This window comes from Tympanuchus pallidicinctus, unplaced genomic scaffold (assembly GCF_026119805.1).
Source record: "Tympanuchus pallidicinctus isolate F22 unplaced genomic scaffold, pur_lepc_1.0 scaffold22, whole genome shotgun sequence".
In the NCBI taxonomy this organism is placed as follows: domain Eukaryota; kingdom Metazoa; phylum Chordata; class Aves; order Galliformes; family Phasianidae; genus Tympanuchus; species Tympanuchus pallidicinctus.
The window spans coordinates 3,994,578-4,009,623 of NW_026294739.1; the positions used below are offsets into that span (position 1 = coordinate 3,994,578).

The 15,046-nt window shown below is 41.9% G+C and overlaps 1 protein-coding gene across 5 annotated transcripts in view; it reads right to left on the reverse strand.

Annotated features, from left to right (window-relative positions):
• PAK2 (p21 (RAC1) activated kinase 2) overlaps positions 1 to 15,046 on the reverse strand; it is a 39,091-nt gene that overhangs the window by 3,979 nt on the left and 20,066 nt on the right. For all 5 annotated transcript variants that reach the window (XM_052685994.1, XM_052685998.1, XM_052685997.1 and 2 more), the window contains 12 exons: positions 12,654 to 12,754; positions 11,997 to 12,147; positions 11,094 to 11,125; positions 10,709 to 10,816; positions 9,735 to 9,867; positions 8,937 to 9,000; positions 8,160 to 8,208; positions 5,761 to 5,873; positions 5,153 to 5,270; positions 3,573 to 3,672; positions 727 to 923; positions 44 to 181 (listed from right to left, as the gene is read on the reverse strand). In XM_052685994.1, the coding sequence (XP_052541954.1) occupies positions 44 to 181; positions 727 to 923; positions 3,573 to 3,672; positions 5,153 to 5,270; positions 5,761 to 5,873; positions 8,160 to 8,208; positions 8,937 to 9,000; positions 9,735 to 9,867; positions 10,709 to 10,816; positions 11,094 to 11,125; positions 11,997 to 12,147; positions 12,654 to 12,754 (1,304 nt within the window). The remainder of the gene's footprint in view (positions 1 to 43; positions 182 to 726; positions 924 to 3,572; positions 3,673 to 5,152; positions 5,271 to 5,760; positions 5,874 to 8,159; positions 8,209 to 8,936; positions 9,001 to 9,734; positions 9,868 to 10,708; positions 10,817 to 11,093; positions 11,126 to 11,996; positions 12,148 to 12,653; positions 12,755 to 15,046) is intronic.

Sequence of the window (15,046 nt, forward strand, 5' to 3'; positions counted from 1 at the left end):
AGTGGCCTCTGTACCTCAGACTCTGAGAGAAGCTGACTCTTACCTGTAGCAATTCTTTGGCTGATCCTCTTTTCTCGACATCCATCTCCAAACATCGGTTTAAGAAATCCCGGAATATTGGGGACAGTTTCTCAGGGTTCTGAAGCTCTGGTGTGCCATTAGTTGCTATCAAATATAACGCCTGTAAAACGAGGAATGTTGTACAGCCAGCTCAAGCCTTTAAAAGTTAACAACCGACTGACCTAGAGACAATATCTCAGTCTAGATGAGTCTGCAGTCTATCCCAATGGGATGAAACATTTTAAGAATGTCACTTACAGCAAGTTGCAATTTGTTCTTGCTAGTAGTAAAATAGCTTTCTAAATCTTTTGGCAAGTTATTCAAGAGATACGTCTGTATATCTTCCAGAAGAAAGTATCAGACTGACAAAGCAGCATGTTTCATATCCTAATGGATTTACCTTTCCTAAACTAAGGCAGAAGGCTGAATTCCAAGTCCAAGGTTTCAGTTACAAGAAGATACAATCTGCACTTATATTCTGAATAGAACACAAATTCAAGACAGCAGTCATCCGTTGGATGGAATTTCCTTGCACTACTGAAGCTCGCTGTCTGTGGGCTTTACTTTTTAAGGTAAGGTAAGACGCTATCAAGAATCACACTGAGCCTGCTGAGATTCACCTGATAAATGCTCACAAACGGTCCTAGCCATGTCTGTATTTCTTACCCTCAGGGGGTTTTCATTGAGGTACGGGGGTTCTCCTTCCACCATCTCAATAGCCATGATGCCTAGGGACCAGATATCCACTTTAGGGCCATAGGCTTTCCGTGTGACGACTTCAGGAGCCATCCAGTAAGGAGTTCCAACCATAGTGCTGCGCTTGCTCTGCTCTGGGGTGATCTGAGCACAGAAACCAAAGTCGGCTGTAGGATAACAGAATTTAAAGAAGTTACCTTGGTGCATCCATGGAAATGGACTTCTTAGTCTTCTCTATTACTACACACATACGTTACTCCTCCACACTCGAGGGGCTTCTGATGGAGGGGGAACATTTTTTCTCCCCACCATATTCTCCACATTACAAACTACAATGTGCAAAACACACATAAAACCTTAAGATGTTTAAGCAGGGCAGACTTATGTGGGAAAAAGGTAAAGCTTTCTGTCCTCTCAAAAAGGGACATCAGTATTATCCTGTACGAGAATGGTATTTTGCCCAGTCCTTCCTTCAGTTCCTAGACTGGTACCAGCCAAAAGAAACGAAGCAGAACAGCAAAGGCAACTCTTCTGTGCATGGAATACACTGCCCGAGCTAAAAAAAAAGAATCAATCTACAAACCATGGATTCTGCCCTGCTAAACAGATGTCATTTCTGCAGCTACTGAGTTCAGCGTTTCACAGCAATTTGGCCATCAAATACAGGCACTACAGCTGACAGAGACATGGAAACTCAGAGGAAGGAGCCTGGACAAGCAAACCTTTCCACAAGGTAACTACTTGAAGAGAACAACCACACTCAAGAAAACAAGAAAAGTCACCTATTCCTATAGCCTTCAGGTGCAGCAGCAATGCATGTTCCATCATGTTACTTTATCCAGCTGCAGCACTCCCACTTCCCAGGCATGTAAAGCATCAATAAGAACACAGTTAAGGCAGGAAGAAGATTTTACTTTATTATTGACACTAAGTTTAAGAGAGAGAGAGAGAAAGAGAGAGAATTTTAAATTTTGAATCAATTTTGAAGTGTTATGCCAAGCAGTACCAACAAAAGAGCCACAGTTCTCAAAATGCTAAGTTGTACTAAGAGGACAGTTTAATTAAGAACTATCCCACCCCCACTGTCAAAGTGCTGCCTGGAAAAGGAAAAACAAAAAAAGAAAAAACAACCCTATAGAAGCTACTGAGTTCCTCACCAGCATTTCTTTCAGTCAGGCCTGTTGGCAGGTATCATGCCCAATTCAACACACAGCCTACTTCAACAAACACACCAGAGAAGCAGCAGCAGTGTGTGCCTCCTGCTACCAGCAGGGCCTACAGCACCATCCCACCAGCCAGGATAGGAAAGACAGGCAAGGTGTAGATCCCAGTTTAGCCAGTAAGTAGGTGCAGGCATTAATAGTGAGGGCAGCTTTACAGCAGCCCCTTTTCTGGGCAGGGCATGTGTCTTTAAAGCTGCCACTGGCTGCTGCTTCCTTCCACAAGATGTTCTCTCATCATCATCTAACTGCTTGACACCCCTTTTGAGACTCGGGCAGTAGGCAGGCAGACCGGCGTCTTTTCCTGCCGCAGATTCCTCCAGAAAGGGAAGAGCTTGAAGTAGATGCAGCTTCCACCCTCCACCTAGACTGCTGGTAGAAGCTCTATAAACACAGCCAGAGGGCTAGCCTTAACACAGCTACAGAACCTCCCCTTTACCCAGCACATTTTCAGAGCCAACTCCTGCTTTCTCTCCCTCCATCATCTCTGCACAGCCTCTCGGAGGCAGCGCTTTTCCCCACAGGCTGCTGCCCTGTCCTCTCACCACACTTCTTTGCATTGACAGCTCTTATTTTTGAACCTTCTCCAGGTGACTCTACTGTAATCATTCACTTTGGTTTCTGAATCCATTCTGTTTGTTCACAAACACACAACTCCTTTAAACAAACAAACAAACTCCTACACAAGAGAGCGGAGCATCCAACAACACTGCTAAGCAAGCCAGGCTGCTCGTAATCTTTCTTCACACTCCATCTCACGACCAACAAGAGACTGCAAACCATGTGAGTAAGGAATACTGCTGAGATGTGTTTTTATGGCATTGCAAATTCTTACTCAAACACATCCCTTAAGTTTTTGGTTGCTTAATGCTGTGTATATTGCTGTATACCAAGAAGTCAGATCACACACCTCTCCCAGCATTCCTGACAGCCACTTTATGTAGTTTCAACGTTCTTTTTTTTCTGCCATATTTACACACACCAGAAACTGACTTACTAAAGACAAGTTCATGCATGCATGACAATTACCTGAAAAGTAAGCAGTTTCTTTAGTCATTTCATGATTTTATTAATGAAATTGTATTACACTTTCAGTCCAAGAAAAGGACACCCAGTACAACTGCAGTTTAAGACTGAACTGCAATATAAACTGTTAATAATATCCAACTTTTGTGTTAGTGACCTTCCAATGAAAAGGGCAAAACATTAAAGGCAAGTCACGACAATCTGAAAAGATCAACACAGTAACTGCAGTTTCTTGCAACTCTTCTCTTGCAATCATTTCCAGCTTTGCATCACTGCATGCTGCCAGTTACTTCATTTACCAAAAGACTCACATGACAACTGGCTTGCTTCAGCATCCTTTTGGAATAATACTCTCAGAATCTTACGTATTAGGGCCCTCAGCACTTCCATACCAGCTACCTGCAGGTTATACACTTTATAACAAGGAATTAATTACTATAATTCATCTGCAATAAAAAAAAATCACCTCAGATTTCCCTGTCAGCTCTCTTCCTACCAATGTAGGCTCACTAATGCAAAGCTTATTGGGAAAGTGAAAGCAGAACACTGAAACAACTGCCTGGTACTCACTTAGTTTAACTGATCCATCCATCCCTAGCAGCACGTTGTCGCTCTTTATATCTCTGTGGATGACCTGGTTGGCATGGAGGAACTCAAGCGCTTGCAAGCACTGGATGGGAGGGGAAAAAAAAGAAAAAGAAAAAGAAAAATTCAGCATATGGAAATGCAGTTTCTGTATCTCAACATCAATCCCAAAACACTGCTGTAACTCATAACCAGCATGGAAGAAAAAATGCTCTAAGTCGTTATTTAAAACAACCAGCAGAGGAAGCTCTTGTGCTAAACAAATACATAAATTCATTAAATATTCTTAAGATCCCTAGAAGTCAAAGATAACTGAACCACAGCTTCTCTGCTATCTTAACAAACCCAGAAATCCAACCATCATCATCACAGATGTTCACTTTGCTACACGACATTCCCACAAGTGGAGGAACTGCACTGTAAGAGACTAAATGAGAGCCCTTCAGCATGAAATTCCACCAACAGGAATGCTTCATTCTCAACGTGGAAGTAACCACTGTGACAGAGAATTATGAATGTCATCAATACTGTTTTTGCTCATTTCTAGGTTAAAATCTTTCACACGCAGTTTCTTCTTAGAAACGTAATGAAATTTACTTCTGCAGTTTGAAAAAAGGCCAAAAAAAAAAAAAAGTATAAGATATTCTCTTTTAACATAAGCATAAGATTTTGCATTTGCCACTTGTGTCACAGCTGTAATCCCCAGCAGGCAGCTTGTACCTTTGCTTGGTTTAGCAAAGCAGTATTCATTTACAGAATGGCAGGTATCTGGCAGTGTGGGCAGCAGGGTTCTCATGAAGTACAACGGCTCAATATTCAACTTTTACCTCTGAAAAGATTACTGTAAATAGTCTTTCTCTGCTTCCAGCTCTGGTTTCTCAGGAAATCATTACCTGTCCATACAAGTTAATGTAATGTAAAGTTTGTTTTCCATCCCCTCCCTTTGGATGAATCATCAAAAGCAGATGTCATGCTCACATAGCCAAGTGGGGCTTTGAAAGCCTATGCTTCTTCTGCACAGCAGATAATACAATTACTTCTTCCTTTGCCATAATAAGTCAAGCCTGAGCTAGATGCTGGCACTCTGACTGAGGTCAGAAGTCACTGATAACTTTTCCATCATCACACATTTTTAACTCTCAAAATCACACTTAAAATTTCTCCAGTTAGAATTTTCTGGAGAATTGTTTTCCTAGCAAATCTACAAAGAAAGCAGAACTACAGATTTACCATGCAATGAAAACAGCTGCTAAAGCAAGACAGGGACAGTCTGCATCAAGTTCATCTTCGTTTGCCCCAGTATTTAACCCAAACACCCAGCTCAAAACTGGTGCCATTCTTCTGTGTTCCAGGTTGCACACACAATTTTCTGGGTGAGATTCACTTTGTTATTTCCACGTGTCTCTCTGATTTTAATACTGAATCGTGCTCTTAGCATCATTTGTTCTTCCTAACTGAATGGATCAAACAGCAACTGTTGCAATTACCTGTGATGTATGTGCACCATAAAACCTCTGTGAGCAGAGCACACTTGCATTCCTCCACTCCTCAATTTCAATACTCACTTCTCTGCAAACAGCAGCAATCTGTGCTTCATCCATACATGTTTCTGTGACCACATCTGTTAGTGAGCCTCCAGCTAGATACTCCATCACCACAAACAGTTCATCTCCTACGAGGTAACTGCAAACACAAAACAAATAGCATGCCCACGTGCCATCAGGAGAGACTGAGAACTGAAAAATGACAGCTAAGAGCACCGTGACTTCTGGTCAAGGAAATGATTCACAAACACTTCGAGAGCATATAGAAAGAAAGCTGATCTCTGGCAGGTAGCTTGAAATGTTTATGCTGGCAATAAAAGCCCTCTGCTTTCTAAATGGGCAGGATAACACCCTACATCACAGTGTTTTCCAGCTGTACTCTTGTCCACCACTGATGCACAGCTACACACAGCACTGTGTTCATGACAGAAAGCTTCATACTGAACATTAAGAGCACTCCTTATAACAGATGACTTTAAAAACATTTTTTTTTAAATGACAATATAAATATAGCCTCATTTGTTTTTAAATACCCTGATAAACAGGAAGTCTGGGTGTACAACTAGAATATCAAATTGAAACTTCTGAAACCCCTAGGAATGTAGGATCAGCCAGCTGTCTTCATTTACCTGTCCAGGAAGTTGACTATGTTGGGGTTCTTTAGCTCCTTCATTACCAAGATCTCATTAATAATCAACTCCTTCTTGGGCTGTTTCTGCAGGTTTATCTGCTTGATAGCAACCTGACAAGGACAAAATGAAACGGCAATCACTCAAACTTGAGTATCAAAACCTTGCAGTCATTCTTAATACAGCAGAAGCTTAGAAGAGGCGAGAGATTCCATAACAAAATTAGGGAGTTCAGCACAGCTTGTTTGGCAGCTGGCAAGCTGACTTCTCACTAGCATACAACTTGAAAGAGTACAACTTTATTAGCATACAACTCATACTGATAGCCAACACCCTACTCCAGCAGCTGAAACAATCCAAAACCTTCAATCTAGCAAAAGCCAAAACAGATAGCAAAGGAAACTTTCAGGAGATAAAAAGACAGCTGCCTAAATTCATAACAGGCCTAAAGCAGAAGAGATGCTTGTAGCTACTTAGAGCTGTCACCCAAAGCAAGGCAAGCAATTATATATTTTTTTTTCATCTTCTGAATAGCTTAGTGTTTGGGTCTGAGAATGCTGGAAGACAGAAGGAGCTGCAAAAATCATTATGGACAGAAAAGATCAATCGAACAATTCAACAGAGAAAGCACTGAAGAAATAAGATGTAGCAAACTATCAAACAGGGAAGTGAGAATGTTCAAATATACAGCAAGATAAATAGTTTCTCCATGTACAAGTAAAGGAATTAGCCTGAGAGAGAACTCAAAATCAGAGAACCAAAATGACCTCCAGGAAGCTGTACGCAGGTACTGGTGTAGTCAAGGAAAGGAGAATCATCAGTTGTCTGTAGTGACTGTCATAGGGAAAATACTGTCATGAGACATACCACTCTGCAGAGAAAGCAAGCCCAGAAAAGTCTCCAAGCAATTAAGACAATAACCTATTCCAGAAAGAGAAGGGAAGAACATTCTTGACCAAGAAATAAGCTCATTAGATTATGTATTCCAGACTCCTAAGAAAGATTTAAAAGAATTGTTAACCCAATAACTGACACAGTTTGCAGAAACGATCCCTGCATACAGCCAAAGGCAGCAAAACAAGAGAGCACGTGGCACAGAATCACAGACTGAGAGTGGAAGGCACCTCAGGGCCACCCCTCTGCCCGAAGTGGCTGACTGTGAGCAGCCTGCTGAAGGCCTTGCCCAGCGGAGTTTTGAATGGAGATCTCAACAAGCAAGGATTCCACCAGCTCTTTGGGCCCCTGTTCCATGTCTGGTCACTCTTTTCTAATTTCTAATACCTAAATTTCTAATATCTAACTTTACCATTCTTTAAGGTATTGCGTGTGTTACCTTTTGTCTTGTCACTGTGCATCTGTAAGAGCAATCTATCCTCCTCATTCCTACACCTTTCCCTGCTAGGGAACTGAAAACAGCAGTGAAATCCTTCTTTGAGCTTTTCACACTGGACAGAACTCTCAGAGCTTCCTTCTCTCCCACAGCCATTAAGCACTGAGGAAGTCAGACTATGGTCTCAGTTTAACACATGAAGACAGAGAACACAAGCAATCAATTCTTAAACCATCTGTCTAACAGCACAGAGAAGCTCTAAGAAAGGAAGTAAGGCCAAACCTTCACTCTGCAGTAAGAGGACATGAAGTGCTGCAGGGTGCAGGAAGCACATTAAGAGACAATGTACCAAGAAACTGAGAGGCTTGCATTTATTACAATGTAATATTCTACTACAGTACTGGTAGATGTGGTTACTGATGAAAGGGCAATTATGTACCAGCAACAAAACGAACTCTTATTTTCAGACTTTCCAAGGAAGATTAAGGAAAAACTAAAGTATTTAATTCCCAGTGTTTTAGTTCTGGGGAATTAAGAGACTGCACCTGAATGACAAGGATGCAGAATTCTGTTGATGTCATCATCTTTACTACGTGAGTTTGGAGGCATCAAGCAGTGAAAACAGAGCAGAATGTGGAGAGGGCATTTTAATTAAAAGAAAAAAGATGGGGACAAGCTATTTTCATATAGATAAGGTGCATCGAATCACCTCTACCAAAACAGGACTAGAGGAGAAGTATTGAAAGACCAGATGTTTTATTTCTGAAAATCTAGAGTATTATTGCCACCAATATTTGAAAGATAAACTGTTTTCAAAGCACGTATCTGGAACATCTCACTCCCTGTGCTCTACACTGGAAAGGAAAAAAAAGAACACCTCTATTTTTAGCTCTCATCATCTGATTACTACAAAACAAGGCACACACTGTTACAAATAACCATGACATTCTTTTGGGAGGTAATAACAAAGATTGGAGCCACTGAAAGAAATCCAGCTAGATTATTTCAGCCACTAAAGAACATATTTATAGGAAAAGTACTTTCAACGCCATAAGCATGGGAATCTTACCTCCTGCCCAGTAGCCACATCAATAGCTGTGAAAACGGTACCTGAAGCCCTGTGAAGAACAGAAATGTTACATGCACCTGAACAATCACAAACACCAAGTTGTGTCAGCCTTCAAAGTTTTAAGAGCTTTATAAAAAAGTAGGTGTTAAAAATAAGCAGCATCACAGAAGTGTCAGCTGGTGCAAATTCATCAGGAGTACTCTCATTTATGAGCCAATCTGTGCCTCCTGAACTCAGCTAAGGCCCTATAATTTGTGCTGCTAACTGCAAGCGGAAAAGCTGAGAAGCCCTTTCTGCAGCATGTATTACTTTTCATCTTCCTCCAGGGGAAACCCTTCCACAAACACAAAGATATTTGGAAAGTATATAGCATGAGTCAGCTACATGTAATGAAAGCTGGATAAGCTAGAGTTCAATATTTTTTGCTCAGAACACTGCACACAGGAACACCAGAGCAGTAAATTGGTCAAGGTAACCTTGTTAGCTTAGCACACAGGAAGCCAACCAATGTACCCTCAAGAGACTCAGTGGTTGTATTACAAAATGGTTGAATGCATCTTACTGGAAGAGGACTAAATACACCCAGAGAGGTGTCACAGGGCTATGCTTTTGCAATTCGGAACCTCCACCACTGTAAAGCACTCATCATCTTTTTATCAATGCCTAATAAAGCCAACGCTTCTGCTGGGCTTCAGAAAGTGGCAACTAGCTGACAGGACGGCGCACACTGCCTTTAGAACCAACTCACAGGGAATAAAAGTTGGGATCAACACTTACCCCTGCCCAATTTTTTCATATCTGGTGTATTTTTTCTTGGGATCGCCTATGCTCACAATAGTACCTAAGAAAAAAAAAGAAAAACATTACCTCACAGAATCTTACCATGGGTTTTGGAAACGTTCTCTGCTGTTGTAGCACAGCCAATTTCTGCCAGCTCATGGTAAAAAACACATCAATCCCACTGCTCCCCTTCAGCAAGACTGCCTTGGCCAAGAGACCTCCAAGAGGGGATCAGCACTAATAGCACAGAACAGCCAAAGGCTCCTGGTTCAGTTCACGAAAGGCCCAGCTTCAGACAATCATTCTGCTAGGCTTTACTCTTAACAAGACAGATCATGCTATTTCCCATTATCTCAAGTAATAATAGTCTTCTACATAGCAAAACCCCACATGAGATTATGACAAATCCACTAGGTTAGCTTGCTCCAGAAACCAGTCAGTTCCTGACTAAAGCACAGGAACATGACTGTGGTTAAAAATTATCTTCAAGAAGATTACGGAACAAGCTACAACAGAAACAGGAATATTTTGAGGTATTATGGATATACTATGCACACTGATAGCAGTGTTACAACCAACCTTTAAATTAAAGTTCTACAATCCTTTTTACCCAACAGACCTCCAAAGCACTGAAACGTCTGCATGCAGCTCCTCTCAGCTACTGTCTGACACAACACCAACCAAGCACAGTATTCACACAACTCTACACAGAAATAAGGGTCCAGGGAAAAAGCTTAATGACTGCTGCCCCAGAAATCCTAAAGTCTTTGCTTATCTGAAATGAAAAACACCTACGTAGTTTCTCCATGATCTCTTCATCTGACATTTTGGTCTTCTTTTTCTGCTTATCACCTGACTTCGTTCCACCATCAACAGAAGCATCACCAGCTGGTGCAGGGATGGGGTCAATTACAGACCGTGTATAAATCTGTTTTGAGGAGATAACATTCACTCATTTAAATTGTGCATTTACAATCACAGACCTTCAGTTAAAAGCAATCACAAATTTTCCAAGATCTCTAAGCACCACTTTACTTAACAGCTTGGAGGCAGAAATTAGGCACTGTATTTCAGTAAGACAAGATGCTGACAACCCAACTGGCCTCTGAAAGAAAGATGCAGGCTCCTTCTGCCTAGAACAGATGCTTGGAGATTAACTGCCACAGACAGACAGACATTTTTGGGGTTTTCTACTTGCTTATTCTTTGCAACCTATGATAGCTAAATAGTTGAAAGGGCCCTTCCTTTTACTTCCTTGCTGCAATTTTCACCTTTCAAAGAATAGGAATCAATACTGGATAGTGAGGACAACTACCCCTAAAAAGACAAAGATCTGTGCTTTAGCATGAAAAGCATCATTAATGCCTGGGAATTTCCCAGTTGTCCCCAGTCCCAGGGATTTTCTTAGAGCTTTATTCTGTTTCCTTCTGAGCTGTTCAATAGCCATACATTTGAAAAACAATGCAAGTTCACAGCTGCAAATGACTACTGCAGCAATACCAAACTGCAGCCTTATCTCATCCTGCAAGTTTAGAAATATCATTTCAGTCTGTGTGAAGCAGAATCAGCATCAACTGATGAGTACAGATAACTCACATGTTTGTGCTCCTGGGGTGAAAATAACAGAATAGCAGTATGTACATCTACCAGGGTCAAACGAATCAGGGAATCCTGAGACTTAGCAAGCTGGATGGGCAGTTCAGGATAATCAAAACAACAAAAAGTTCTGTGAAATGCAGGTTAGCACCATAAGTTGTATGGCTTCTCACCGATTTCGTGTGATCTGGGCGCGGAGCAATAATAGGAGGCGGGGCTTCTTCATCATCATCATCATCATCTGCCACAGCTGTTGATGGCTCTGAACCTTTGGCATTGGTCTGCATTTTTTTCCCAAAGTTCAAGAAAACACAAATACAAACAAAATTGTTTTCCTCGCAACGTTAAATATTTGTATTTTGTTTGGGGTTTTTTTTTTGTTTGTTTGTTTGTTCTCCTATAAAATCTAAGATTGTTCTTACTCACGTCGAAAGAAAAGTACAGGTTGATTGGTATAAGCAACCTATTACAACTGACATAAGATTTGGTACACAGGAAAAACAGGAGACCTGCAATAAACGCGCTTAAGACGACACAGCGTAAAGTAAACTCACTCACCGTTGGTGTTCCTGAAGGGAAACCATCTTTTTCTAGATAGGAAAAAATGAAAAAGACAAAATCCTCAGAAAAAAAAAAAATCATAACAAGTAAACTGCACAAAGAACAGGGATCACTTCAGATTTCTTCATTTCTCAGAAAACAAAATCCGACAAAGCAGTACTGCACTCTATCCCCAAGCAGAAGGAAGTTTCCAAAGCAGACAGCACTATTTGTTTCCCCACTTGCTCTTCACCTCACCTGTACACAGTTTTCCAAACTCAGTACTGCCCACACACACATGCCCCTTACTTACATGCCATCTTACTGAGATGTGAATTAGTGATTAAATAGAGATGTGTTCCACTAGCTGTATCTTGAGTCAAGGATGAGGACATTACAAAGCCTTATTACTAAGCTATTTTCTGACTGCAAGTCCTTTGGAAGGGAACTGCATAAAAGGAACTGTGTGCATTTGTAGGACAGTTGCTCTCCAGCCCCATCATGAGCTCCTGACCTAGAGCAGTAACTTATTTTACATCTTTGGTGTCATCATGTGGGTAAAAGGAGCATGCAAGTTCACAGATAACAAGCATCTAGATACACATTTCAATCACAGACCAGAGGAGCAAGTTCTCCACTATGAAACCAGCTGATCAGTCACAGATCCCCAGCTTCTTAATGGGCTGTGCTTATGTTTGGCTGCTACTTTGAATTAACTGGTTCCATTTCTTTCCCTTTCCACTTAAAGTGGGAAATTTACTGGACAAAGACAGTTTCCAGTAAGCGTTAAATCCATCTTCAAATTTCTTGTTCCTTACTGAAAAGTAGGCTGCTCTTTCAGCATTTGAATCAGATTAGCAGTTCACAAAGAGGAACTCCCAATTCCCCTTTCAGGATGCTTTGTGCATACTTGCATCTCACCTGGAGCAGAAAAGCTCAGATATTTCTGTTTTGCTGTGTCTTTGGAGTCGTAGAATTTCAGCACATCGAGTACCGCCTGAGGGTTTTTCTTCTGTTCTAACTTGGTGATATTTGAGGTCTGTAGCAACCGAGCCCATTGCTCTGGCATTCCCTGAAATAAAAAGCCATTTAAAAAGCAGAACAAAAGCATAACATGTACAGCCTTAAGCACACCAAAATATGTGACAGAGACTTACAAAGGTGATGAAACAGACGAAACACAGCTGAAATACCTCCGGATGTCTCAGCATCCCAAGCACTCAGGGGCTCCAGCCCTTCCTAACACTGTGCCTTCCAGGAATATTCAATTTGTCATGAGGAATGGGAACACAGAAGCACTCAACAGCACCAGCATTACAAACTATGGAAAGCAAATTGAAGAGGGAGGTTTCCTTCCCTGCAGCATTTCTTAAGGAAGGCTCTCCCAGGTGACAAAGCCCTGGATGTGATACTGACACTGCAGGAACACTAACAGGTCACAGTCTCGTTACTCTGTGTGCTTTATAAATACACAGCTTAATTATGTCTTTGATAAGAACAAAGAGATTAACTCTTCATTCTAAAACACCACAATGTTCTCTGTAGCACTGACCCACAGCTGATTTGTCAGCGACTTACAGTGAACTCTCCAGTGACAGCATCAAAGCCAACATGGATAGTGTGCTCAAAGTCTGACGGCGGGGAGATTTCTGGTCGTTCCTTTTCCTTCTTCTTGCTTCCTGAAAATGCAAGGAGAGACCTACTGAGTAATGATTTAACGTCCCACTGTTCCCATTTCATATAAGAAATCCAAGCAAAATGAATGGGATGAATGCAACCATCATTCTTTTTGCTGGATGGCAGCATTTACACACACGACACAGGAGTTTGATACCTTCAAGTACAGACTTCATGTAACAATCACCAACTCCTTTCACTCAAATCACTGCGCTGTGGCAGGAATCAAATCAGAGATTACGAGCCCCAGAGCACAGGGAGCTCTGGAACACATGAAACATTCACAAGGGAAAAAGCTGACATTTTCACGTGGATTAAGAACAGCTCTGAAGGGAACTTCAGTTCAATCTCAATTTCACCCTAAAGACAGTTAAAACTCAGTCGTCCCCCAGCTTCAGTTCAAGGTAATTAATGCAAACTACGCCTTCCTCAATGAAGATAAAAATTGATAGCCTCAGACCAACTGTGTAATTTAAACTGAAAGGGGAAAGAAAAAAATATAACAAGAAAGCAAATCTAAGAAACTCCAGAAGCAGAAACAGATAATGAGAAGGATCACAAGCACAACCCACACAGAATTACGTTCAGATATTTTATAATGCACAAGGTTTGGTTTCGGAATTTTTTCCCATTCCCATTCCCTGCAAATTGTCTTCAGTTTCTGTTGAGCTCTGAATACCAACCCCAGTTAGGCACCATTATGTTCCCTTTACTTAGTGAAAAGGTTCAGAGTTGGAAGGTTTCAGGAAACAAAGTCCTGCTTGCTTCCCCCAGGCAGAGGAGCTGCTGTTTGCTCTGCAGGAGACCTGACACCTGAGGCTTCACACTGCAAGGCAGAGCCCTGGCACTGAGCAGTAGAGCGTGTCTCATTCGATACTGAGAAAACAGCATGTTGACTCCTGAGAATGCCTATGGGCTCAGGGAGCAGAGCTGAATCAGCTGCATTTACCGCAGCATTTATGAAACAAACAAAAACTGTTTTGCTTTAAGAAATGAAAAGCCGTAAAGATTCATTACAGAAAAAGTGCAGATAGAATAGGGCTTGCTTAGTGACTGTGGTTAAACGCTGCCGGGGCAAGTGATGGGGCAAGCTAAGTCACAGCACCCAGAGCCAGGGACTGTCCAAAATCCCCTCTTGCTGGCAGGAAAGGAAGGACGGGAACACAGGACAATGCTTACAAACGAAAAGCCATGTGGGCTGCCGCGAGCTGAACAATGCAGTGGAAAGACACAGCTATTATAAACAGGATATCTTTAATATGGCTGCACAGGTCGGAGCCAAAAAGCAAACGGACTGTCAAATGTTCTCATTTAACATCTTTAAGGAAAGCTGTGCTCCTTCCCAACCTTTTGCAGTTGTTTATGTGAAAGCAGGAGGAAGAAGAGCTATATTCCTCAGGAAGATTACTGTACCAGAGCACTTAACAGCTAGGGAACACGGCTTGGTGCTCAAATCATCCAGAATGTGCTGCACAAATAAACCCCATCCTCCCACAAATACACATCTCCAGTACACCAGGCAGGAACCAAAACACAGCTCTGCCCAAGAGAACAGCAGATCAGAGACTTTAAACAAATGCAAGCAGCAAAACTCCAGTCAAGAGGCAAGTCGGGAGAGCCATGCTTTGGCAAGACATACTTGAGACTCTGTTAACAAGGCCACTGTGAGGCCAGGCTATTTTTAAACCTCCAATTATGTTTGCACCACAGCTCTCAGTTTAAATGGGAATCCCTTTAATAAAGGGCAACGGTCATTTTGAAGCACAAGTGAACTTCGGATTTTCCCCATATGAAGCCTGAGCCCCTTGAAATGCATTAGCCATGCACTCCTCCTGCATCACCAACCAGTACCAATGCAAGGGGCCCCTGTGCAAAGCCTTGCATGGCAGCATGCTCCAGCAGGACGGCCTGTCTCAGCAGCAGGAGGCACTGGCAAACCTCAGGTCCCCAAAGCACAGCTGAAACCATGGGGCTCTGCTCTGAGTCTGCTGTCCAAGCACATTGCATGCACGACCCTGGGGCCTGGGCTATTCCCTGCAGCACTCCTTCAGTAAGTTCTGCTCCAGAATAAACATTTCTGGGTTGAGAAGACTGCTTCGAAGCTTTCCAAAAATGCACACAGGTTCATCTGACTTCAGATGCTTGGCCAAGGAAATTCATGGCAATTAAGTACTCTAGTAAGAAAGATGACTATCTCATCACTTATCTGGAACAATGGAACTGGTGGCAAAAGCTCCCTGATGAGGTGATTTAAATGGGATTTTTTGCTGATTTCAGTACAGAACTAGCTCAGA